This window comes from Mesoplodon densirostris, chromosome 11 (genome assembly GCF_025265405.1).
Source record: "Mesoplodon densirostris isolate mMesDen1 chromosome 11, mMesDen1 primary haplotype, whole genome shotgun sequence".
NCBI classification, from domain to species: Eukaryota; Metazoa; Chordata; class Mammalia; order Artiodactyla; family Ziphiidae; genus Mesoplodon; species Mesoplodon densirostris.
The window spans coordinates 7,660,219-7,687,164 of NC_082671.1; the positions used below are offsets into that span (position 1 = coordinate 7,660,219).

At 51.5% G+C, this 26,946-nt stretch overlaps 1 protein-coding gene across 1 annotated transcript in view; it reads left to right on the plus strand.

Moving 5' to 3' along the window:
- CD9 (CD9 molecule) overlaps positions 1-20,750 on the plus strand; it is a 35,954-nt gene extending 15,204 nt beyond the window's left edge. The window contains exons 2-8 of the mRNA XM_060112166.1: positions 9,322-9,427; positions 15,723-15,820; positions 16,421-16,495; positions 17,876-17,974; positions 18,096-18,185; positions 18,797-18,880; positions 20,247-20,750. Coding sequence (XP_059968149.1) covers positions 9,322-9,427; positions 15,723-15,820; positions 16,421-16,495; positions 17,876-17,974; positions 18,096-18,185; positions 18,797-18,880; positions 20,247-20,312 — 618 coding nt within the window. The 3' untranslated portion in view covers positions 20,313-20,750. The remainder of the gene's footprint in view (positions 1-9,321; positions 9,428-15,722; positions 15,821-16,420; positions 16,496-17,875; positions 17,975-18,095; positions 18,186-18,796; positions 18,881-20,246) is intronic.
- The last annotated feature ends 6,196 nt before the right edge of the window (positions 20,751-26,946 follow it).

Here is a 26,946-nt window from a genome sequence, read left to right on the forward strand (position 1 = left end):
CGGCGGGCCCGGAGAGGGCAGGACTCCAAGACCTCTGCTCCTGTCCAAGTGCTTCATCCTTCCAGAGACACCGGCTCAGGGGAGGAGGGTGCCGGGAGAGGGTGAGAGAGGCGCTGGGGAGCCGGCTCCTGTTTGCTCTTGCCAGCAGCACCCGGCCCAGGCTCCTGACGGTGAATCAGCCCATCAGGCTTGGCACTCTGCGCTGAGCCAGGGTTGCCATGGAGATGGGTGAGGCTGGAGCCCACAGGTCTAGGTGGCCCGACTTGTTTCTAAAGGCCGTGTGAACACAGAGGCCCTTATCTGCACTCCCGAGGCTCCATCAGGCGTGAGTGGTGAGGCAGCTTGCATCCTCAGGGTTCACCTCTGTGACTTCCTGGGTGGCCAGGGGCAGCTAAGCTGAGGTCTCCCAAGCCCAGTATGTTAACAAAAAAATCCAGGGCTGATATGGATCTTCCCAAAGGAAGGAAGGAAAGAGGGCAAATCCCATCCCTCTCTGTGATCTGTTCGTTCAGTAACTGCTTCCTGCGGCGTGAATTCGCTCAGGGAAGCAGCCTGGGATCCCAGGAAGGCCAGAGGCCTCCACTGTCGGCCAGCTGTGTCCCTGACCCTCCCCGCCCCACTTCTCTCCCCCCATCCCGGCTGGTCCTAGCGGAGCTCTGGGGGCATCTCCCCCAGCACACTGCGCTCACGCAGACCCACAGAAGACAGACCCCCACTGTCCCCAGTCGCCCTGTGCCCACCCAGCCGCCTCCTCAGATCAGAGGAGGACACACAGCTGAGGCCGCCAAGAGCCGTGAATATCCCCACTTTTGTCTTCGTGTCGTTCGCCAGGTTTATTATTACTGTTGTCATCATTATATTCCCCACAGAATCTGGCGCTCACGGTTGTCAGGGGTTTTTACACGTATCACTTCATTTAATCTTCCCTTCAACCTCCTGGGTCAAAGGCAGGAAAGTATCCAACTCTTTTTTTACAAGTGGGAACTCTGAGGTTCAGAGAAGCTACGGAGACTGCTTAGTGTCACACAGCTCCTAGGTGGCAGCGCTGGAATTAGCCCCAGAGGCCACGCCACTGTCCACACATGCAGCTGTTCTCAGCAGAGATGGACATTCTCCTGGGAGCGCTCGGGTGCCCCGGGACGGAGCGGCGGCGGATACGTGTTTAGAACTCTGCCAGGTGATTCTCACATCACCCCGTGGCTGGCGCCGGTGTGCAAGCGACAGGGGGCAGAGCTCGGGCCCCCCGCTTCTTGCCCACTGTTCCGTCATGCCACCTGTCCCTTACTAAAAAGTCGGCTGCATCCCTTTGACCAAAGTCACCAGATAGCCAGGGCTTCACAGAAGGACAATGGGACATAGGAAAGAAAGCACTGCCTTCTCCCCCGACCCCCTCCTGTCACCACCGCCCACCTCTAGCCGCCTCCAAAGTGGCAGATGGGACCACTGCAGTCTGAGGTCAGCCTCAAAGGAAACTGCTTGTGGAGAATGATCTGCCCTGCGCTTCCTGGGCCAAGACAGCTCGATGGAGAAAGCGTCCATGAGTATTTTGTCCTTTTAAAAAACGTGTGACCCGTCAGGTCATATTACAGAAGACAGAGGGGACCGAGAGGAAAGAGGCCCAAGCCAAGACCACCCAATGTGTTTGCCTTGGGAGGATTTTTCTTTGAAGTGGGGTTTGCCCCACGGGGAGACATGGTTCCTTCCACCTGAGGGATGGGATGCAAGGCGACACGTATGCACACACAGACACACACACACACTGAAACCTCTGCAGTCAGCGGGTTGCCCTTTTCCTCTGTGTCACCTCCTCGTCACCTCCCGCCTTTCTGCACGCTTGCTTCAGGCGTTTCGGCCACCGTTTCTCAGGCTCCAGCTGGAATTGGCTTTGCAAACTCGGCAGGGGGTCCAGAGAAGCCAGGTGTCCCTAAGCAACACTGCACTTAGGATTTGTTTTCAATTCGCCCGTTGGAACTGGAGACCTTTCCTTTAACCCCAGGTGTGTGTTGTAGTGTAAGATTTCTGGGCCTGTCCCTGTGGGTCTGGTGTGACTCACTGAACTCCCCATCTCTGCGTGGGTGCCTTGGGCCTGTTGTGCTTTCAGCCAGGGGAGGGGAGAGGACAGGCCAGGAAGCTGGGCCCGCCCGGCGCGTGGGGCTGTGCTTTCACGCCTCCTGAAGCTGGCATCCGCCCCAGCTGACTGGATTACCTGTGTGCTCGTCAAGGATTGGAGGGTCTATCCAAGTACTCACAATGTGGAATCCATACACTCCAGGTTTTATGAATGGTTTCAGAGTGTCTGTGAACTCTAGAGGTTGTATGGAAAATTATAGCGATGCTTTTCAGACTTTTTCTGAGACTTTCACCCAATTCTCAAACATCTGTCATCCAGAAAAACTTCAGAATCATAAATTCACAGATATTCTAGAGTGATGAATTCAACACCTATCACCAGACATCTAAAACGTCACATATATATATTTTTTTAACTATTTATTTATTTGGCTTCTTGGAGTCTTAGTTGTGGCACGCGGGATCTTCGTTGCGGCGTGGGGGTTTTTACTTGCGGCATGCGGGACCTAGTGCCCTACCAGGGATCGAACCCAGGCCCCCGGGCATTAGAAGCATGGGGTCTTAGCCCCTGGACCACCAGGGGAGTCCAGTCACATATATTTTAGAGTGAAAGAATTAAACACCCATCACCACTTGAATATTGCTATTAAAAGTATAATAATATCCAAAGCTATGTATGTTAAAGGTTTACTTTAATTATATGTAGTCATCTTTAATAAAGTAGTATTAAATAAAAAATGAATGCATTAAAAAAAAAGGATTGGAGTGTCTAACTGGACTTCAGTGGGCGGTGAGCACAGCAGGGCATGGACTTTTTATAAACCCTCATTTTCCAAAAGACTTGATGTGGACGTGCCCCTAAATCTCACTGTGACATTCATCACATACCCTCATGGCTCTTTCTCAGTATTTATTCTGGGCAAGTAGTTGTTCTTTGTAGTTTCTGACCCTTGTTGGGAGATGTTGGAAGATGGGTCTGGATGACAAGCCGGTGGGAAAGGAGGCTTGTCCAAGGTGAGGGGACCCAGGAGAGGAAATTCTGATGGGCTTCAGAGCTTCCCTTTCTTTGAAGTCATCCTTCACGTATTGAATAATGATTTACTAATGACTGTCTGGTCGCAAGTATGGATGGGGTGCAGGGGAGCTACTGAAATGACCGAGATGTCATCCTGCCCTCCAGGAGAGTGTAAACAGGAAGAGAGGGAGCGAGGATGCTGGGGAGGACCAGTGCAGAATGGGGCTCGCATTTCCCGGGGAGGAAGCTGAGGACGTCTTGCTGGGGAAGCAGCTGGCCTAGGTGGCCGGGACAGCCTTCCAGGAGGAGGGGCTCCCTCCAGCTGAGGCAGGATTTACGAGACTTATTTGGGAAACTTTGAGGGATTCCATCTAAGGAGCGGAGAAGGAAGCAGGGTTCACTGTTGTTCCTGCTCAGAGATCCAGAAGTGCGAGGATGGCGTAGAAGCCTTAACACTGGGTGACAGCCCAAGCCGTCGGAGCCTTTCAGAGGAACGGCCACTGTCCTACGTGAAGGGCAGGGGACCCCACGGGGACTCCGTACTGACTGAGGACTTGGAGGTGGTTTAGCTAGAAGCTCGGGGTTTAAAGCGCAGAGCAGCCAGGAGGAGCAGTGCAGTTGGAGGAGGAGCCAGTTTGTTTTCTGGGTTTTTTTAGGATCGACAGACCTGCCCGTGTGTGTTGGCAGAAGTCAGTCAGAAAGAGAAAAGCAAATATCGTATATTAATGCATATATGTGGAGCCTAGAAAAATGGTACAGATGAACCGGTTTGCAGGGCAACAGTAGAGACACAGATGTAGAGAACAAACGTATGGATACCAAGGAGGGAAAGTGGCGGGGAGGTGGGATGAATTGGGAGATTGGGATTGACATATATACACTAATATGTATAAAATAGATAACTAATAAGAACCTGCTGTATAAAAAATAAATTAAATTTTAAAAAAAAGTGAAACAGCCGAGACAGACAACAGAGGCAGGAAAGAGGTGAATTAATGGAGCAGGTTCTTTTTTTTTTTTTTTTGCAGTACACGGGCCTCTCACCGCTGTGGCCTCTCCCGTTGCGGAGCACAGGCTCCGGACGCGCAGGCTCAGCGGCCATGGCTCACGGGCCCAGCCGCTCCGCGGCATGCGGGATCCTCCCAGACTGGGGCACGAACCCGTGTCCCCTGCATCGGCAGGCGGACTCTCAACCACTGCTCCACCAGGGAAGCCCAATGGAGCAGGTTCTTGAAGGAGACAGGAAGCTTTGAAGGAGAGGCCCCACCTAACACACGCACACTACACACATACACGCACACACACAGAGTTTTAGAACAGTTTTAGAGGTACAGAAAAGTTGCAGAGATACTACAGAGAGTCCGTCCCCTTGTACTCCTCCCCGTCTCCCCTCTTGTTCACAGCTTATATTCCCAGGGCACATTTGTCACAGCTCAGAAACCAGCACTGGTACATTACTCTTAACTAAGCTAGACTTACTCGGATTTCACCTGGTTTTCCAGCCCCGTCCCCTTTCGGTTCCAGGATCCCACCCACAATACCACTTGACGGGTGTCCTGTCTCCTTCGTCTCCTCTGGCCTGTGACAGTTTCTGTCTGTGCTCATTTTTCATGATCCTGACAGTTTTGAGACATTCTGGTCAAGTATTTTGTAGAATGTCCGCAGGTTAGGTTTTGTCTCGTGTTTTTCTCCTGACCCATCTTCTAAGAAGAAACGGAGCGTGCATGAGGAAATAAAGAAATCTCCAATAAAACGATGGGGAAAACTGTCCTTTTTCCCTGCAGTATCAAATGGGTGGGACCTTTTCTGGCCTGAAGGCGGAATGCGTCCCTTTGGCTCTTGTTGGAAAGCGGTAACCAGGCCGACTGGGCAGAGCCTGGGGCTGGGAGTGGAGGGGCTGTACCTTCTACCTCTGTGCCCACCAGACCGGTTGGTGGTGGTGGGCAGGTCGCTGCCCTCTTCCAGGGACCCCATGAGCAGGGAATTGTCTGAGCATCCTCGGCCTGCGCACTCTAGTCCTGCCATGATGGGTAAGAGGCGGGCTGCAGCCGTGGCCTCTGTGTGGCTGACATTCCTGCCACGTGCTGTTCGTTAACCCTGGAGGAAACGGTCAACTTCTTGGTCCCCCAGACCCCTAATTCCTTATTTTATGGAGTCCCTCAATAACTTGCTGGCGCCCTTTTTTTTTTAATTGAAGTATAGTTGATTTGCAATGTTGTGTTCGTTTCTGGTGTACAGCGAAGTGATTCAGTTATACATATATAGATATTTTTCATATTCTTTTCCATCATGGTTTATTACAGGATACTGAATATAGTTCCCTGTTCTATACAGTAGGACCTTGTTGTTTATCTATTTTATATATAGTGGTTTGTATCTACTAGTTCCAAACTCCTGATTTATCCCTCCCCCCTCCCCTTTCCCCTTTGGTTCTCTATGTCTGTGTGTCTGTTTCTGTTTCGTAAATAAGTTCATTTGTGTCATATTTTAGATTCCACACATAAGTGATATCATATGATATTTGTCTTTCTCTTTCTTACTTAGTATGAGCATCTCTAGGTTCATCCATGTTGGTGCAAATGGCATTATTTCATTCTCTTTTATGGCTGAGTGATATACCATTGTATATATGTGCCACATCTTCTTTATCCATTTATCTGTCGATGGACACTTAGGTTGCTGCCATGTCTTAGCTGTTGTGAATAGTGCTGCTTTGCACATTGGGGTGGGACCCTTGTTTAAAGGTTAAAGCTCTTTTTGGTGCTTGCTGGTCATTCCTGTTTGGTTTCTCCTAGGACTCAAGTAGCTGGGGACGAGAGCCAGGTGGGGGGCTGGGGGACCCCTTTGTGCACACCGAAAAGGGTGCCCTCCTGGGAAGTGCTCTGAGCTTCCCGGATAGCACTGCCTGCACACCTGGGAAGGCCACTGTTAAGTGGTGTCATGGCCCTGTGACCTCCAGCCAACTGAAGCAGCTTCTCCAATAGCGTTACAGAAAACGGGGCAGCTGTCGGCAGCATCCCTTCGGGCCAGTTAACTCAGCAATTCAAACAAAAGGGGCAACAGTGCTCATTTCTCTGTGATTCTGGTGAACCGAGCCTCCCAGACCCACCCCTGTCCTCCCTTCCTCCTGGGTTTCTTGAACCTTCCTCCTCGCTCATGGTGAGTTTTTAGGCATAAGAAACTGAGGTCTATTACTGCGTTTTCCACTTCTTTTTTTTTTTTGGCCGCACCATGTGGCATGCGGGTTCCCCAACCAGGGATCGAACCTGCGCCCCCTGCAGTGGTAGCGCAGAGTCTTAACCACTGGACCGCCAGGGAAGTCCCATGCTTTTTCCACTTCTGCAGAGCCAGCCACTTTCCCTTCCTCCTGATGTTAGGTCTGGGATGGTGTCCAGATGTGGCAGGACCCTGGACTCCTCTCCTGTATCTGGCCTTGTCCTTGGCCGGGGTGGGACCTTCTGGGACATTGTTCTTCACACAGTGTTCTTCATGCCACCTGTGAGTGTGGACCAGGTAAAAGGTAAACGACTGGCTCAGGATCCTCAAAACTAAAACTGGAAGTTTCATTTGAGAGCTGATGCCTGTGCATGGCATCACTCCCAAAGAGACCCAGCTCCTGGCCTGACAAGTTTCTGGGCAGAGTGGAGCTGTCATCATCTTTTTTTGTTGTTTTGAGCAGAACCACTGTCTTTACATCGTCATCTTTTGTAGTTTTGTTCTTTTGTGTTTTTTTTTTCCTTTTTTTTATTAGTTTCTCCTTTATAACAAAGTGAATCAGTCATACATATACATCTGTTCCCACATCCCCTCCCTCATGCATCTCCCTCCCTCCCACCCTCCCCTCCAGGCCGTCACAAAGCACCGAGCTGATCTCCCTGTGCTCTGCGGCTGCTTCCCACTATCTATCTACCCTACGTTTGGTAGTGTATATATGTCCATGCCTCTCTTTCGCTTTGTCACAGCTTACCCTTCCCCCTCCCCATATCCTCAAGTCCATTCTCAAGTAGGTCTGTGTCTTTATTCCCGTTTTACCCCTAGGTGTAGTTTTGTTCTTTTGGACGGGATTGTTTTTGTTCTTTTTGTGGTGACTCGTTTAAGAATTTTTCCAGCAGAGTAAGGGGTGGATGAGTAACTTTATCCACAGGGAGAATGACTGGAAGATAATCCTTGGATAAGTGCAGGCAGCCTAGAGCAGGAAGGACGTGAAAGAACACGGCTCTCTCAGTCCCAGGTGCTCTCAGCGACAGCCCCGCCAGGATAAGGGCGAGAGGGGAAACTGAGGCCAGGGCTTGTGGCTCAGTGCTAAGCACAATCTAGGACTACCTGCAAGTGCATGTGAAGCTCCAGCCTCCAGGCTTTTCAGGTTAATGCTTTCATATTCCCAAAGAAGCCAGTGGCCTCTGTCTTCCATTTTCCAGGAATCTGATTGGGCCTACTTGTGTTGGGGGTGGAGAAGGGGGAACTACTACCTTCTTTCTTATAACTCTCCAAGACCCCAGGGGAGCTAGACCACGGTCTTGGGTCTTAGTCCCCAGTGCACCGAGATTCCCCAGCTGGGCCCTTGTTCTAAGAGGTCCTGAGAGTCAGGAGAACCCAGACTGAACCAGAGCACCCGAGCTCACCACGCCTGTTTGCCAGATGGGAGAACTGAAGCGACAGAACTCTAAGGAATTCCAGACCCTCACTGTGGACACCGCTACGGGAGTAGACAAGGGTGTTTTTTTTTTTTTTTTTTTGGCCGCGCCAGGCAGCATGCGGGATCTTAGCTCCCCGACCAGGATTGAACCTGGGCCCTCCCTGCAGTGGAAGCACAGAGTCCTAACCACTGGACCGCCAGGGGATTTCCTGTAGACAAGGTTTTAACTCTACTGCAGTGTGAGGTCTTGGGTCGCCCCTCCCACTGTAGCTGTCTCCACTCTCCACCCAGCACGTCCAAACCCACTGCAGAGTCATGGGAAAAGGAGAGAAGCAGAGAGAGAGAAGAGGCCTGTCTATACTGCAGGCTGTCCTGGCCCTTGGGGCAAAGAACGCAGCTCCCTGAGGAGGAGGGTTCTGACACAGGGTGCCTCTATTGAGGAGGGTGGGTCAGCGAAACCTGGGGCTGGGCCTTGGCCCTGAGCCCACACACCCTCATCCAGCCGGCCACCACCCACAGCCTGTGAGTCACCCCAGCAAGCCCTGGTACAGGCCAGCAGCAGTGGGGAGGGGAGCTCAGCTGGCCTGGCGGGGCTTGGCAGGGGGCCTCCTCCTTGGTCCCTGGCATCAAGTTCAGCAGTGCCTGACGGGCCAGGATTGATGCCTCAGTCTTTCCTTACTGGGAGAGTCTGCCCTTTAGGGCCCAGTATCTCAACTTGCCCACCTATGAAGTGGGATTTTCACTAAATTATAGGATCAGACAATCCTCTGGAGATTTCTTGTCTGATGTTTACAAGGATGACCCATAAGTAAATGTCCACCTAAGCCTGGAGTCGGGTGGGTCAGCTTGTTAGGCTTCCCTGTGTGAAGAGAGAGGCGCCAGCTGTGGGTAGGTTTCACTGAGCAGCATGGTTGAGTCCGGAATCACAGCTGCCCTCACAGCCCAGGGAGGTACCTACGCGTTGGGCGATGTTTTTTCTTTTTTTTGTATTGTCTGGTATATATACAGAGGAGTGCAGAAAACACAAACAATGTGAAGGATCATTGTGAAGTGAATATCCGGGCCACTACCACCCAAGTCAAAGCTAGAATATCGCCAGTGCCCTAGACCCGCCTCCCCCCTCGCCCCCACCAATGCTGTTCCCTCATCAGAAACCCCGCCCTCCCTACAGGCCACCACTCACTCGACTTTATGATCATCACTTCCTTCTCTTTCTGTTATGATATACATGCACTTTTAAACAAGAGTCTTTAACTGTATGGAATTGTATTGTACGTGTTCGGTGCTTTTTGCCTCTTCTGATTAACATCGTGAGATGCACTCGTAGTATTGCACAAACTGTGGCTGGTTCATTTTCACGGCTGTATAATATTCTGTTGTCCACGAGGTATCCATCCCTGTACTGCTGGTAGATAATTGTTTATTCCCACCTGGCTGGTATTTTTAGCAAATGGCTCGATCCCCTGCTCCCACCCCCACCTGGCTGCTGCTGCTTCCAGGTGCCCGGTGAGGGGCAGAGGCCAAGGGCGGCTCACCTGAGATAGGGCACCGCGCTGTTCCTGACAGCCAGGCTCACGCCGATGTCCTGTGTGTCTTGCAGCTTGCCGGGATCGCGGTCCTTGCCATCGGACTATGGCTCCGATTCGACTCGCAGACCAAGAGCATCTTCGAGCAAGAGAATAATAATAATTCCAGCTTCTACACAGGTGAGTGGGGGACCTTGCTGTTCCCTCCAGCCGTGGAGAGTCCATGTTGATCCAAGGACTTGGGCTGGGGGGGACTTTTGCTCCAGCTGCATTGCCCGTCGGGTCCTTTTCCAGCTGTGCTTTTGTGTAGTTGTGCCCACGCATTTGCATTTGACTGATGTGGTTTCTTTTTCCGAGCTGACCGAGCCTGGCATTGGGGCCATTCTCTGATGTGGAGTCAGCTCTGCCAAAGCTGCTGCCGCCCTGGAGGGTTTCAGAACCTCTGTTCTTTCTTGTCTCTGAACTTCTCTCTGAATTTTATGTCTAAGAAGCCTTGTTCATTTCTTTAATTTAAAAAACTTTGTCCTGGGAACCCACAGAGCCAGGGGAAGGAGAGGGAGCATCTCCCCCACGGTTCAGATAGGGGCTCAGAGACCCAGAGGACCTGCCTCCTGGATAACATTCAGATTAATGCGAGCGACTAGAAGAGACACCAGCCCCTCAGACCCCTGCGCTGGGGCACAGGCCATGCATGTTAAGTCTTATCTGTTTTCTAAAGTGATTTTGTTTTAGGGCAAAGGCTTCCAGTTTGAAGATAAACAGATTTAGCAGGTTTCTTTCTGCACACGGGTCCTTTGGCATCTTTTTCTAGCATCATTCTGTCACTTTCACCAGCATATTGCTGTGTAAGCATCTCTAACAGGAGTGGGAGGGCCGGGACCTGTCGGAGGCAGTTCCCTGGTTTCTGAGTCAGCTCACAGATCCTCTTGGCTCTCCCCTCGCCTGGTTGGGGGATAGGAAACCCTTCATTTGCGAGAAACAAAAGCAGCCCCCTATTTTTAGGAGGATGTTGTCATGTCATCAGGCTCAAAGTGTAAGTTTGGTCACTTCCTTTCCACCCACCAAAGAAGTTATTTTTAAAAAAAGACGGAGCAAACAGTCTGAAGAGCGTTATCACCCAGACCTTCAGGAAGAACGCGGTGGCCAGTGGCGCATGACCCCCTCCCGCCTCCCAGGGCCAGCCTCCAGCTGGTGGCCCCACAGGCGCCTGGGTCTGGGGATGGTTTCCCTGCCTTCATCTCTTTTTGGTGGTGGTGTTAGTTGGGGTTTTTTAGGGCGTGTCTCCCTATTGTCAGAAAGAAAGTAAGGGAAAGAAAAGCACAGCATAATTTTTTTAAAACTACACACACACACTCTCCCCTGGTGGCGCAGTGGTTAAGAATCCACCTGCCAACGCAGGGCACATGGGTTCGAGCCCTGGTCCGGGAAGATCCCACATGCCGCGGAGCAACTAAGCCCGTGTGCCACAACTACTGAGCCTGCGCTCTAGAGCCCACGAGCCACAACTACTGAACCACGTGCCACAACTAGCCCGCGCGCCTAGAGCCCGTGCTCTGCAACAAGAGAAGCCACCACAGTGAGAAGCCCGCGCACCACAACGAAGAGTAGCCCCCGCTCGCCGCAACTAGAGAGAGCCTGTGCACAGCAACGAAGACCCAACGCGGCCAAAAATAAATAAATAAAGTTAAAAAAAAAAAAAAGTACACTGAAAACTACACACGCAGAGTTTCTAGGGAGCAGGTTTCCATAGGGCCCTGACTTGTTTTAGCTACAGCATTCTTTTGTGAGGTTTTTGGCAGCCTCGGCAGGCCTAGAATGCCACTCTGTGGGCTGGGGCAGTGGGACTGCAGGGTAGGGGCAGGGGCTGAGGGCAGGCCTTGAGCTCTCCACGTCACGTCACAACAGGGAGCTGGGGACCCTCCACGGGGAGAGCAGATCTGGGGGCAGGCGTGTGCAAGCAGGTGGCATTGTCCTAGAGCGAGTCCCCGGCCTCCCCGTGCTCTGCAGGTGCCTGGCTCCATACCTCTGGTCACTTCCAACGACCAGTTTCTGTTTTGTTATCTAGGACTCTGGCTCATTCTGTGTGTTTTTTTTTTTTTTTTTATTGGAGCCTAGTTGATTTACAATGTTGTGTTAGTTTCAGGTGTATAGCAAAGTGAGTCAGTTATACATATATCCACTCTTTTTTATTTTTTATTTTTTTGGCCTCGTGGCTTATGGGATCTTAGTTCCCCGACCAGGGATTGAACCTGGGCCCTCGGCAGTGAAAGCGTGGAGTACCAACCACTGGCTGGACTGCCAGGGAAGTCCCTCCCTAGGCCTTTTGACTTTGCCCCAATCGTGGTTGGGGGAGACAGGCCCCCGGCCCCAGCAGCCCAGCAGGTGACAGGTAGGAAAGTCAGGCAGGTGGCAGGAGAGTGACAAGCATACAGCCAGAGGGGCCAGGCCTGCCTCCAGGAACCTCCCAGGACTCAGGTCCCCTGGTCATTGTGGCGTCCTTCTGATGGCCCGTGGTCCTACCTGAGGTGACCAGGAGCTGGTCTGAAGGCACATCCCAAAGAGACACAGCAACCCCTACTCAGGGACGAGTGGCCACTGCCCCCTGAGCTCTCATAGACAGATACAAACCCTCTGCACTGGACCCCCTTCCTGGGAAAGGGCTCAGCTCCGAAGACTTCATTCTGCTGGCAGAAGCCCAGGACTTGGAGGGTGATTCAAGTGACATCACATAGAACACAGTCAGCGACTGACCACTTGGGCCTGGCTGGGCCCCGCGCTTCGCTGAGTGCTCTGGGCAACTGAATAATTGTCATACCCGGGCAAAGGGCCAAGGAGGCTTCGTTCTCTGTGTCCCGTTCCCCCTCGGGCTGTGACATCAGCCTTTGCATTGACCCACAGCCCCTCTTCCAGCAGAGAGTGCCAGCTCCATCCCGGCTGCTCTTCCTGACATCATGGGGTGACCGTCCCTTGCACTTGGGTACAGACCATCTGCAGGGCAACCCACAGGCCAGCCTGGCCATGCAGCTGACCCTTCAGGAAACCTGAAGGACCCAGGAGTGTCTTTTCTCCAGCGGGGCCACAGCTTTCAAAGTAGAGAACGAATGCATAATCAGGCAGAGAAGCGAGGGAAGAAACTTTGCAACGTTCAGAACAGGCTCTAGAGGATCCAGAACGGCTGACAGCCTTATATGGGCCTTCTCTCCAGTTCGGGCCCTGGAGATTCAGGCCGTCAACCGTATCCATAATCCCAGGCTGCAAACCAATTGGGGAACTTCTTCTTCTTGGTCCCAGGCTAGCAGCCCTTCTTAAGTCCTTGGTCCAGCCATCAGTGGGATGGACAGGGACTGGGAGAGAGCCATCGGGGAGCAGACTTAGGGCTCCACTTATTTGGAGACAATAAACTGTTCTCAGCAAGTGGAGGCCAGAGGCTCTGCCAGATTTTGTTCTGCACACGAATGGGTGTGGGAAGGACTGTTTGCAAGATGGGATGGGGGTGATGACGGGAGGCTGATGGGTCCCCTGCCTTCCCGAGGCCGAGAGCCCCAATAAACAGGTGGACAAGAAAGCTTTTGTGTAAAGGACTCGGCAGATGCTACTGCTGCACTAGAAGCTTTTTTTTTTTTTTTTTTTTTTTTTTGGTACTAGGCCTATAATGTCAGCCTGAAGAAAGCAGAATAAACAGCCCTTAAGCAAATGAATACAGTAATCCCAGAGAAGGCTCCGTGACAAATAAATTTTTCCATGAGTCAGACTGAAGGCTAACATCCACTTGTTTTATAAAGGGGAAAGCTTTGTCATTTATCACCGTCAGCCCCTGCTCACAAGCTCGGGGTGTAGACCAGGCGGAGCCTGTCCGAGGGGAAGCCCTGGATGGCCCTTTGAAGGCAGCCCTCACCCTGCAGTGGTTTGAAGGCTTCTGGGCTTGCTGCTCATAGCTGAGCCGCCCTATGGCTTGACGGCTGCTGTCAAAAATCCCCATAAACAGCCGCCAGGGAATTGCTCATCTTCATCCCCCACTGGATGGAGAGGGTGAAGCCAAGACACCCCAGATCTTGCAGCTGTCCGAGCAAGACTTAAAACCAAGACCCTTGGTCCTAAGATCTTCATCTGCTGAGCCCAAGATTGAATATTTAATATTAACCCACAGGCCCATTAGGAGAATGTTCTCTCTGCGTGGGAAATGCTTTCTCCTTTAGTGGCTCTCTGTGGCCGCCAACCTGACTCCTCTGCCTTCTGCCAGGGTCGCCCGGCCAGGCTGGGATCTGGACGGAGAGAAAACGCGTCTGTGTGATCATCCCCACTCAACCCTATTTTCTGTGCTTGTAAATCCTTCTGATCTCTTGATACCCCCTGTTTATTCAGCCCCTGCGACGGAGCTCAAAGGAGGGACCTCATCCTTTGTTGTCTTGCCCCAGTGGGGAGAGATGAGGAGACGGGGAGAAACGGGGGCCATGTTACTGCCCCCGCTCACCGGGGTCCCCAAGTCAGAGCCCAGACCCGAAAGCGCTGCCACTTTTCCTGTGGTGCCCATGTGTGGGCGGGGCGGACCTGCCTCCCCAAGTCCAGCCTGTGGCCCCATGGAGTGGATGACCTAGGAGGATGGGACTTGACTCCAGGACAAGCTGCATTTGTCCCCTTGCCCAGTCTGGGCCGGGCGTGCATGGGAACAATACCCACATTCATCCGGGTTTGCCAGCAAGGCCACGTGACTTGACATCACGACAGATGTGGGGAGGGGACGGGCAGAGGACAAACGCTCCCTTGTGTGCGCCCCTCGCTGTGCTGCCCGGGAGTCTCAGCCACGGGCTGCTGCGAGGTTTGCTGCCTACACAGCTCCGGCCTGGGAGGAGCGTACGGATGTGGGACGGTGAAATCACTGTGACACCTGCCGGGGTTCTCGTCGCAGTGTCCTGTTGTGTATTGTGGCGAAGCATGCCTACTTTAGGGAGGTCTCCCTGCTCCCAGCGAGAGGACAGCAGGGAGGGAGCAACACGTCTGTGAAATTCGGCATCGCAATCGTGATCGTTCACAATTGTCGTCCATCCTTCGTATTGTGAAGACTGACAGTAGCTGATTGTACGTCAACTATACCTTAATAAAGAGATTAAAATTTTGTAAATTAAAGTTAGAAAGATTAGCAGTAGCTAGCACTTGCTGTGGACGTTTGGAGCATATGGCCTAATCCTCACAGCAATCCTTGTGGTGGGCATTTTTCCTGTCTCCAGTTTGCAGATGGAAGACAGTTACACAGAGAGATAAGTGGACTTCCCAGGGTCACAGAGCCGGCTTTCAAACCCAGGCATTTGGGGCTCTCGACGTGTGACAGGAGGCCCCTCCCAGCAGTGGACAGAACATGCCTGCATGCCAGGGAGGCCTAGGACTTATTTGCCAGTTTTCCCGGGGCGGGGGCCGGGGCCGGGGCTGGGGCTGGTGGGGCTGGAAGAGGGAACCGGGGAAGCGGGTGGTCACTGCAGGTCAGCTGTGCTTCTCAAGAATAGAACTGCACGATGGGCCCTTCTGGGCATTCCCTGGGGTGGGGGGGGTGGGATGACTAGGGCCGGGGCTGTGTCCCACTGTGTCCCCCTGTCCCAGGCCAGAGTTGTGGAACTCACAGCCCTTCACCACCCCTTCCCCACTGGACACCCCACCTGAGTGCTTAGAAACCTTGTCACGCACCTTCCCTCTAGCAAGGAGGATCCTTTCCACTCTTAACCTGGTGTAACTGAACTGCAGCGGTAAGGTCTCACTGGTGTGCTAGAAGGGATCTTTTGAACTTTTCTAGCAACCAACTTCTCATTTTACTAACAAGGAAATAAGGAAATTGTGATCTTACCCAAGATCACACAACAGCTAGTAGCAGAGTTGGGACCAGAACAAGGGTCTTCTGACACCCAGGCTGCTCTTTGCACCAGAGCAGGGCTCTCGTGCCCTCGGACGTTGCTAACTGTGCAGGCCCGGCTGCCACCAGGCAGCAGGGCGGGAAGGCATCCCCTCTGGGAATATGGCCGAGCTGGCCTGCCCAGAGCGTGGGCGTCTGCGTGTGCACAGCCCCTTCCTGCTGAAGGCTTTTGCTCTCCTAGCCTCTTGTGTCAGGTGGAGGCCAGCAGGAGGTTTGTCAGAGCCTCGGGAAGTTAGCCCCAGTTTGGAGAGTCTAGTTGAGCTAGCGGGAGTGGGTCCATCCAGCTGGAGACGGGTTGTAGACGGGACCGGTCTGTCCTGAGTAGAATCTGGGGCTCCCGTGGATGTTCTCTGTCCTAGGGCGGGGGTAATGGGCACCTTCCAGGAGGGCTGAGGGTAAGCTGGGAATGGGGGCTTGATGGGTGGGTCCCAGAGGAGAGACAGGTGGGAGGAGGTATCTGGGACTCTTGTTCCCTGAGACGGGAGCAGTAAGGATGCAGAGAGGGAACGAGATCAGGAAGCACGTACACGTCCCCGCTCACAGCTCCTTGTCCTGTCCTCTGCCCTGTGCCCTCAGGAGTTTACATTCTGATTGGAGCCGGCGCCCTCATGATGCTGGTGGGCTTCCTGGGCTGCTGTGGGGCTGTGCAGGAGTCCCAGTGCATGCTGGGATTGGTGAGTGTCCCCTCTGTGCCCACGGCCCCTGGTGTCCCAGGGTGCCCACCCGAGATCCCATAGACCAGGGGGCGGGACGGGGCAGAGCGGGTGCCCAGGGTGCCCACCTCGCTGCCCCCATCCCCGGCCCCGTGATGACACGCTGCTCCTCTCCCTTTCTGGAGCCTCTGTCTTATCACTCCCCTTAGGCAACTAAATGACTCTGTTTTTCCCTTTGTCGAGGACCACGTTTGCTTTTTTTCCCTGAATCCACAGGTACCTTCGCCTCCCCTTCTTGTTTCAAAATTTGTTGCAATTTTCCTCAAACTCCGGATTGTACTCACCTCCTTCTTTCCTCAAATCTCTGTGGTTTTTGTGAGCAGGTGAGGGTATCTTATCACTGACTCTTCCTTGACACCTTAGAAATATCAGTTCTGGGGTCTGTGCCACTCTCTCCTCCTGCGGCTTTCCCCTCCTGGCCTTGGCTGAGTGCTGGCAGTTCTGTGGACCCCCTCCCGTCCCTTCCAGGCATCCCTTCCCTCCCCCAGATGCTGGGTCCCCAGATGTTTGTTCCGGCCGGCCGGCTGGGACTGTGCCTCACCCCAGCCCTTTCCCTTCCAGTTCTTTGGCTTCCTCTTGGTGATATTTGCCATTGAAATAGCTGCGGCCATCTGGGGATACTCCCACAAGGATGAGGTAGGTTTTTCCTGTAAGGTCTCTTGGGAGTTAGGGGATGGGGTGATGGCGGTGGAAGGGTGTCCCAGCTGGTCCCTTGCTTCGGCCTTTGGCCTTCAGCCATCAGACATGCCTCTGAGGGGAGCTCCCCAGGGAAGGGGATGCGAGTGTTCACACTACCCTGTGCGGGTGGGTGCCGGCCACTGCTTCCCGTGCCCTGGACGGTGCTGGCACGGAGTGGGTACTTGGGCAGTATTGTTGGGTCAGTGTATCTGCCGCTCACAGCTCAGCAGCCCTCCCCTCAACTTCTCTGGAACACGACTTAGGGAAAAATGGCTTTGTCTGGCCCGGGCCCACCCCCACCCCGCTCCCTCCCCTCGTCTCTAAATCGGTGCCACCACCAGCCAAGAGCTGTACCCCGCTCGCTGGGGGGTCCAGAGATGCGTGGGTGGTGGTCCCCACTTCAAGTAGCTTTGACACCTAGTGTGGGAGAAAGACATGCATTTGACTAGTGTCACAGAAGTCATTTATAATCAGAAGCCCTGTGGGATTTGAAAGCCGGCGTGGGGTAGGGGACTCTCTTCTGGCTTCACGGAGAAAGAGGGGTGTTGACCTAAACCCGGCAGGAGAGAGAGGATTTCAGGAGGAAAGCTGGTGGAGGCTGGGCCTTCCCGGCAAAGAAAGGGTCTGAGCACGGCTGAGAGTGGGCTCAGTGGGGGGCCAGGGTGGGCTGCATCAGAACAGTGTTCCAGGAAGGGCTGTCTTGTCATGTTTAGCAGGAGGGGCCAAAGAAGAGAGACCCTGGATACAGGCATTCTTAAACCCGGATGCACCCAGGTGCAGAACCATAACGCTACTTCCTTCGTATTATAAAATAATAGCTAGTCCTTCTCCCCTGTTTGCACCAGACACTGTGCTACAGGCTTAATGCAATATCACCTTTAAATCCCTGCCATAACCTGAGGTGGGGACTATTATAATCTCCATTCTACATATGCAGAAACTCACGTACAGAGAGGTTTGGTAATTTGCCAACAGTCACCCAGTCTCTGAGTGAAGAAAAAAAGATGGAAGCCTGAAAAACTAGCCGAATCAGGAGTAGGATTTTTGGTTTTAGTTCCTTAGATTGAGGCAATTTAATTTTGTTTCTAGGTAGAAGGGAAAGCCAAGTGGGGCTGAAGGGACCAACCAAAGGTGCAAAAAGAAGGGGACATGGCTGGAGCGGTTCCTAGAGGGTGTGGGAGGAGATGAGGGTGGACCCCGGAGGCCCCGAGGCGGGGAGGTCCTAGTCCAGTGGCTTGTCCGCTCCGGGAATTTGTGGCTGCACGTGAACAAGACGGAACAGGTGACGTTTGTTCGTAAAGAAGCCATCTCTGCTCCTCTCTTGTCTGTGCATCCCAGGTGATCAAGGAAGTGCAGAAATTCTACAAGGACACCTACAACAAGCTGAAAAACAAGGACGAGCCCCAGCGGGAGACGCTGAAAGCCATCCACTACGCGGTACACCGGCTTCGCTAAGACGCCTCCCTTCTCCTTGCCTTGCTTCAGAACGTGTGTGCATCTCTATTTCAGTCCTCTTTATCTATCTCTCCCACCCCCATCCCTGTCCTTCCCTCTGCAGCTGGACTGCTGTGGTTTGGCTGGGGGAGTGGAACAATTTATCTCAGACATCTGCCCCAAAAAGGAAATACTCGACAACCTCACGATGAAGGTAAGCTTACGCGCAAGACCCTTGTGCCCGGCCCAGCTGCTCTGGGCAAATCCTGCCAAAGTGGACTTGCATTCAGCCCCCTTGTTCTGGGAGGACAGCATCCCAGTGCTTCCTAAACACCTCTTCCCCCTGGGTGGCCATCTCCTTTCTCCCCTGCCCTGGGCCTCTGTTTCCTCAAGGGCAGCAAAACAAAGGCCAAGGAAATAACCAAGTGTTCTAGCTCCCTGCAACGATTGGGCCCTCCAGCCATTGTGCATGGGCGATGCTCCCAGGCCTGGACTCCTACTTTATAGACTTGAGAGCAGCTCATGATTGTGAGCTAGAGCGAATGTCCAAACTTCAGAATAATAGGAGGTAACCCTATGGCCAGATAAGACATGGACCCCAAAGCAAGGGCTCATCCCTCTTCCCTCCCTGATTTCTTGCCCAAATTTTGGGGACCCACCTCCCATCTCTCTCCTGGTTCTCCTTTCCGTCCACCAGCCAGTCCCCAGCCCTTGCTCTGGGACCACCAGCGCTCCGGGTATGAGACGGGTGCCGGGGGGGGGGCGGGGCTGGGGGGAGCCTGGAGCAGGACCGTATGTGACCTGAGTCTTGGTTTGCCCCCCAAGTCCTGCCCTGAGGCCATCGAAGAGGTCTTCCAAAACAAATTCCACATCATCGGCGCCGTGGGCATCGGGATTGCCGTGGTGATGGTGAGTGCCGGGGGGCATCGGGAGGGAATCTTAGTAATTAAGATTGATGAAGCCCTTGCTCTGGCCAGGCACTGTTTTAACTAATCAACTAATTTATCAACTAATTTAAGCCTCGCCACATCCACGAAGTGGGAACTATTCGTATTCCCATTTTACAGACTCGGGCCCGGAGAGACAGAGAGGTTGAGTACATTGATCGAAGTCTCTGAGGTCAGGAGTGAAGCATCTGGGATTTGAACTCACTGTGTCTCCAGGATCCATTCCCATAACCATTAAGGTGCAGGGATAAATAAATGTAAGGTGATTCCACTGTGTCTGGTCCACGGACCACACTTGGAACAGCAAGGATATAGATCACCCAGACTTGTTAGTGATCCCGGGATAATCTTAAGAACATGCTTTCACCGTGCACCTGCTTTTCTTTGCCCCACGAAAGTAGTTCAGTGAAAGCAACGTGGATGTGAACTGTCTCACCTCCCACTGTGGTCAGAAAGACACCCAAAGGTGGATAACCAGGAAGAGACTGAAAGCTTCCAACAATCTACTGCCATGTCAGGAGCCCCCAGAAGCCACCAGGGGCCAACTGGGTTCCCTGGGGTCACCCATCTTCCCCCACAAGGGAGTGATGAGACTCTGTAGGGGACACGGCCTTCCTCTGCCCCTTGCAAAGACTCCCCCAGAGAGAGAATCGCTTCCTGTCTTAGTGGTAATTGACACCCCTCCTCTGCATCTAGGAAAGGCTTGAAGCAGCTTTCAGTAAAAGGCATGGCAATACCTTTAAAACTAGAATAGAAAACACAGACATACACAAAGAGGGAAGTGAAAGTATTGGCCTGTAGACACTATGGGAATAGCTGGCGTTGGAGCATTCAATTTAAGAATGCTCAAGTTGAGGGGCTTCCCTGGTGGCACCGTGGTTGAGAGTCCGCCTGCCGATGCAGGGGACGCGGGTTCGTGCCCTGGTCCGGGAAGATCCCACATGCCGCGGAGCGGCTGGGCCCTTGAGCCATGGCCGCTGAGCCTGCGCGTCCGGAGCCTGTGCTCCGCAATGGGAGAGGCCACAACAGTGAGAGGCCCGCGTACCACAAAACAAAACAAAAAAAGAATGCTCACCTTGAGAGTTCCCAGGGAGCTGGCTTGTGCGGCCTGCAGTGGCTGATGGCTGCAGACTCAGAATCCCCCTGGTCAGCAGTCCCTCCACTGTCTTACTTACATTTCTCCTGCTTCACACCCTTTACCTCATTTGGCCTCGTGGGCACCTTGTCCTTGTCATTTGTATCGGCCAGCATGTCTCCTGTCTTCCCCTCTCCCTCCGCCTTCCCGCAGCAAAGCCACATAATTCCTCACACCCCTTCCTGTCTTCCAGATATTTGGCATGATCTTCAGCATGATCCTGTGCTGTGCCATCCGCAGGAACCGAGAGATGGTCTAGAGTCAGCGCTGCAGCCGTGAGCAGGAAAGTTCACCCCAGAAGACTGTTGGTTATTTTCTCGGGGTTCTGTGTTTTTTTTGTTTTTGTTTTTTGGTTTTCTTTGCCACTAACTTTAGTATTCATTCTGCATTTCTAAACAAAAAAGTTATTCTATGTTTGTGTTTTTAATGCTTTATTCAATATTGATATTTGTAGTTAAGGGATTTGGGTTTGCTCTGGTTTATATTTTTTTGGTCATTTGTTTTTGCTTATTACGTTAAGCAGAAATCCTGCAATGAAAGGTACTATATTTGCTAGACTCTAGGCAAAAGATATTGTATATAAAGAGATTTTTGTGTGTCTTTAAATAGATAAAAAACGTCTATCAAGTTTAATCAGGTTGTAACTTATGTTAAAGACAATTTGATACATAATAAAAGATGATGACAACATCCCAAACTGGTATCAGTAGAACCTGGTCCTTGCCCTCTCCAACCTTGCACATCTCAGAGGGCACAGAAAATTGAGAACATGATGATAGGTTTCTCCAAAGTTCATGGAATCCAATATTTTGCCTCCAAGAAAAGACAACCACATCCAGAGAAGATTAGGGGCCTACCCTTCTATCCTTAGAAAGCTCCAGAACACTCAAATTATTCTGTGGTCCAACCTAAATTTATCCTGCTACATCAAAAAAGGGGTCCTCGGGCTTCCCTGGTGGCACAGTGGTTGAGAGTCCGCCTGCCGATGCAGGGGACGCAGATTCGTGCCCCAGTCTGGGAAGATCCCACATGCTGTGGAACGGCTGGGCCCGTGAGCCATGGCCGCTGAGCCTGCGCATCTGGAGCCTGTGCTCCGCAATGGGAGAGGCCACAACAGTGAGAGGCCCGCATACCGCAAAAAAAAAAAGCCCGGGGGGGGGGGCGGTCCTCATGTCTGTCCAGTGTCAACCATAGTCCTAGCATAGCTAGGCATTGCCCCCATTTATTTTGGGATATTTCAAACCTACAAAAAAAGGTGAAAGAATAACAAACCCCTGTATACCGTGCACCTGGATTCACCAGTTGTTAACATGTTACACATCCTTTCCCCCTCCCTCATCTTCTCTCCATTTCCCCTCCACTTAACTAATTGAAAGTAAACTGCAGACCTCTCTACACTTCATCCCAAATGCTTCCATGGATAGCATGTGTTAGTTTATAACCAAAGACATGTTCTGGGGTTTTGCTTCTCTAAATTTTTTTTAGAGCTACTTATTTTTTCAAATGTTTTTCACCTGCTCTTTGCTCTGTGCTGTACATGAGAAGTAGGTGGGAAGGTTGGTCTCCCTACTTTACTAGTGAAGAAATTAGGGCATGGAGGGATGAAGGGATTTGGATGCAAGATCTCACCGTTGTTCACACATCAACACTGGAGCCTAGCCCGGGACTCTTTCTTGCAGCAATGTGATGTGTCTTGAGGATACAGTAGTAAACATGAGCTCCCCGATGGCCCAGACTTTGTTTCATTCCCTGCTATCCCCTCAGCACCTAGCACCTATTGCCTAGTGCATGGTAGGTACTCAAGATTTGTTGGTTGAGTAAATGAGGGTATACTCATCAGGGTTTAAACAGAAGCAGAATATTAAATACTTTTTTTTACAGGGATTTGACCTTACACAACTGCTGGAGCTGGTTAAGCAGTCTCTATAAGACTACGATCTTTGCTTCTGACGTTGGAACTTGACACCCACGGGCAGAGAGTCAGGGGGGACAGATGGAGGTAACGTGGGCGAGATCGAGAACGTGGAGCCCAAGAGGACAGACAAATCCGCGTCTGTTCTTGATCTTGATGATGGTGGCGTGGGTCCTGCAGAGGCCAGGACCCGATGCGGTGGACCCGAACACACACCGGCTGGGATGTGGAGAACCTGAGTAAAAGCCAGCAAAGCAGCAGCAATTCGTGTGAGCTGCGGAATGCCTGCTGCTGCATTTCCACCTCCGGTTGTGCTTCACTCTAACCAGAAAGGAGGAGGAAGAGGCATGCTGGGGGATGTCAGTCACCCTCACCAAGCCACCGTGCAGGAGACAGTCTTCACTCAGAAAGTCTACAATCTAGTGAGCAGTTCAGAGCATCAAGCCAGCAATTACAACAGAGTGAGATAAACACCACAAGAGGGGAAGTACAGAAGCGTAGGAAACCTGTTTTTATTTTCCACTCCTTGATTCAGTTTGGGCTCTTTCTCAACATTAAAAAAAGAGAGAGAGAACCCAAATGGCCCTGAACGCCATTACATTAAGAAATCAGGACACCAATATTCACAGCAGCGTTATTCACGAGAGGCAAAAGGTGAAAACAACCCAAAAATGTCCATCAGCAGATGAAGGGATAAACAAAATGTGGTAGATCCTTACAACAGAATACAGTAAGTCCCCTACATACGGACCTTCAAGTTGCAAACTTTCAAAGATGCAAACGTGCCTTCGCATGTCCAATCACCTAAGTTAGTTCTTGTGTCTGGCGTCCGTTGTCACGTGCGTGCATCCTCTGCAAGTGGTTGTGCTTTTGTGTACTTTGTACAGTACTGTATAGAGTATAGTAGTACAGTATTTTTATTTCAAGCCCAGGATGTCCGGAAGCAAGTGTAAAAGCAGCGGTATGTAGCCGATTGTGTTAGTTGGGTACCTCGGCTAACTTTGTTGGACATACGAACAAATTGGACTTACAAACGTCATCTCGAAATGGAACTCGTTTGTATGTAGGAGACTTACTGTATTATTTCGCCTCAAAAAGAAGTGAAATTCCAACACATGCTACAACACGGATGAGCCTTGAACACATTATGCCAAGCAAAATAAGCCAGACACAAAAGAACAAATACTGGACGATCCCAATTATACGAGGTACCTAGAATAGGTAAATTCATAGAGACAGTAAGTAGATTGGAGGTAACCAGGGGCTGGGGAAAGGAGAATGGGGAGTTATTGTATAATGAGTGCAGAGTTTCTGTTTGGGATAAAGAAAAAGGCGTGGAAGTAGATAGTGATGATGGCTGCACAACACTGTGAAATGTACTCAGTGCCAGCGAACTGTACACCTAAAGGTGGTTAAAATGGTAAGTTGTATGCTAGGTTTATTTTACCCAATTAAAAAAACAAATCCAAGCTAGGTTAGCATCCTTGGGTCTCTCTGCTGTTCTGTGGCCTCGGAACCTTACTAATTTGAGCACTTGAAGGCTAACTACTATTTCAGTTGTGGAAATAACAGGCCAATCGTTTGTTTTATCTCACAGTGAATGAGACTGTCTTAATTCACGGCATCACAATCCCTGATTAATGGCAGTATTCACCCTGGGGACTTCCCTGGCAGTCCGGTGGTTTGGACTCTGTGCTTACACTGCAGGGGCCGTGGGCTCAATACCTGGTCAGGGAACCAAGATCCCTCATGCCAAAAAAAAGGTAATATCCACCCTGCTCGTGACTGCCAGCTCCGTGGAAAAGCAGGTCCCATATGCACACTTCCCAGTCCTGGCTTCTTTGCTGGAGAGAGTGGAGTTAGCAAAACGGATTGCTGCTACGTAAACTGAGGAATACCTCAGAGTTATTATACCTTGTCTTTCCGTTTGTCATAAATAACGGACCACCTGGCTAGCTTCAGCAAAAGCAAACAGTTTGTTAAGAACACAGGTAGTATCTCATGGAAGCCAAACATGGAAACACAGTTAAGCTGTAGAAGATCCTGGAACCACGGACTGGGCACTCCTGCAGCTCTCCGCTTCTGGTTGCTGTGTTTTGCTCTCCAAAGACACCAACTGTCTCTGCTACTCAGTCTACGAGGGGTGGAAAGAGCAGGGGTTCAGCTCCCAGGCTTACACAGAGACAACCTCCACCAGCCCCACTTGAAGTTATATTTATTTATTTATTTATTTTTGGCTGTGTTGGTTCTTCATTTCTGCACGAGGGCTTTCTCTAGTTGTGGCAAGCGGGGGCCACTCTTCATCGCGGTGCATGGGCTTCTCACTGTCACAGCCTTTCTTGTTGCGGAGCACAGGCTCCAGACGCACAGGCTCAGTAGTTGTGGCTCACGGGCCTAGTTGCTCCACGGCATTTGGGATCTTCCCAGACCAGGGCTCGAACCCGTGTCCCCTGCATTAGCAGGCAGATTCTCAACCACTGTGCCACCAGGGAAGCCCCCCACTTGAAGTTTTTAGGAGAGAAAGTCTGATCCAGTTGCAGTGGAATATCTACCCATGACCAGTCAGCTGTCAGGTGGGGGGATCAGCACATGTCATAAGGACTCGGCCACCCTCTGACCTGCAGGCCGGGCCCAGGACCGGGAGAGGAGGGCTCGTGAGAGCTGGCAGGCACCCGGGAAGGAGCCAGCTGGTCCGCCCTCGCTGCCCTCAGCCCAGCTGGAGCAAGCCTGCTCTGCTGGCCACCAGGACCAGGGGAAGCTCTGCAGCAGAGGGAAAACCAGGATGGCCCAGAGCTCTCAGGAAGTTTTAGGTTACAAAAAGGCAATTGACAGCCAATAGCAACAATAGCTGTGGGTCCAGAAAGAATCCCCTTGAGCAAAAGAGGATATAGCTGGTATGTTGGCCTCTTGGTTCAACTGTGCAATGCAGCCCAAGGGCAACAAATATGAATAGAGACAGCTGGATAGTAAAAGGTTATTACTTTACCTGGTGCCCTTCAGGGCAGAAAGTGCTTTAAAATCCCCACACTCCTGGCACTGTCCTCACAAGGGCCCACCTCTCCACATCCCTCATCCTCCAGAGTAGAGTCAAGGGGTGCAAGCTTGGAGCCAAGACCCCCCCCTGTATCCCAGCACTCGCTCCACACCCCTGTTGTTTCCCTCCCCTAGGAAGGAGGTTTTAACTAGTGCATTAGGACACTCCAGGGGTACAGTGAATTTTTATTTCACTGACAGGCTAGGGCATCTTATGAGCTTCTTGGGCACAAGATGGAAAAGTATGAGTAGACTTAAACAGCGCAAGTAGGCAGATCCATAGCTGGGTGAATCCAGCCCCCATACAAGGGCAGAGGGCTCCACTGGGGAGCTACTGGGCCCTGCTTTGCCCTACCTTGGTCAATGTTTTTAATGATAACTTGGAATATTATTAAACACTGTAGGTTTCACAAAGCTCTGAGAAATATCCAGTAACTTGGGTACCACATTATAGTTCAAAGAGGTCTCAGGGTCTAGAATAATGGATTATAACACCCAAAGGATATATCTTAACAGGAATACATAATCAGTAAATGAGATCAAGCAATCAGTATAATTTAGCAGAGTTTAGCAGAGTTCCTGATCCTTACGCGTCAAGGAGCTGAGTAAGTTAAGCACGTGTTTGGCTGGTTGGATAATAGTGTTTATCCCCCATATGTTAAGTCCAGAGGCAACCCCAGGTGTTGATTTAGTAGCAAGGCGCTGTCAAAAATGGCATCACTGTGATTCTCTTGGCTTGTACCGCATGGTCACCAGGTAGCTGCCACGACTCCAAACATCTCTACATTCACAGCAGGAAGTGGAGAGAAGAGCAAATGCTCCATACAACTCCCCTTTCTATCTAAAATGCAAAAGCTTCTCCCAACAGACTGGAAGCCAACTTCCATTTGTGAATCATTAGCCCAAATCTGACACATGGGTACTCAGAGCTATAAAGGAAGCTGAGAACATGAGTATCTAGTTTTTCCAATCTGTAGTGAAAGTGGAAAAGGGGCAAATGAGATGTGAGTGTCTCGCTGGTGTTGTTTTGGTTTGGTTTTTTTTGACCGCGCCCCACGGCTTGTGGGATCTTATTTCCCCAACCAGGGATTGAACCTGGGCCCTGGCAGTGAAAGTGCTGAGTCCTAACCACTGGACCGCCAGGGAGTTCCCAGATGTGTTTTATTCCATCTTACAGCTGGAGAACTTGAGGTTCAGAGAAGTTACATATTTGTCCCAAGATCATCCAGTTAATATACTAGATACAGATTGGAACCCAGGTCTGTACTTTTATGGTCTTATTGCACATTTTACACAGTGGTGCCTCCCAGGATTAATATCGCAGAAGGAAATTTAACAAAAACATACTGGAACACCTTTTGATTGGAAGACCTCAATTCCATAAATACAAGATAGAAAACAATATCATTTAGAAAAAGACATGAAAATGTAGCTTATCACAAACCTAACAGAAGCCAAATTTGTGAGGTAAGGCTGTCCTGGGCTCCATCCAGAGAGGTAAATGTCCAGATGGAGGGAGAAAATTAAGCCACGGATGCAGCAGTCAGGCCCCAGAGCAGTATGATGCTCCAGTCTGGGGCCTCCTCAGAAGGGAAGGTGACCGACTCCAGAGACCCAGAGGGGGCAGACCTAGAACCCTGTCTTCCAAGAAGAGATGAGGGACCAGGGGATTCGAACCTGGGCAAGGATGGGGAACCAACATCACAACAAACTTTGTTTGCAAGTATCTAGAGAACTGTAAGGTGGACCAGGGGTATATGTTGTCCCAGGGGCCACAGCGAGAGTTCATGGGTGGAACTCACAGGGAACAGATTTTGGCATAATGCCAAGAAAACTCCTTGAAACCAGGGCTGGCTAATAGAGCAGTGGGCCCTGGGCTGTGGGGAGCGGCGGGGGAACAGGAGAACCTGGAGATGGGGACTTGAGGAACTCCTACATCCCTTGCATC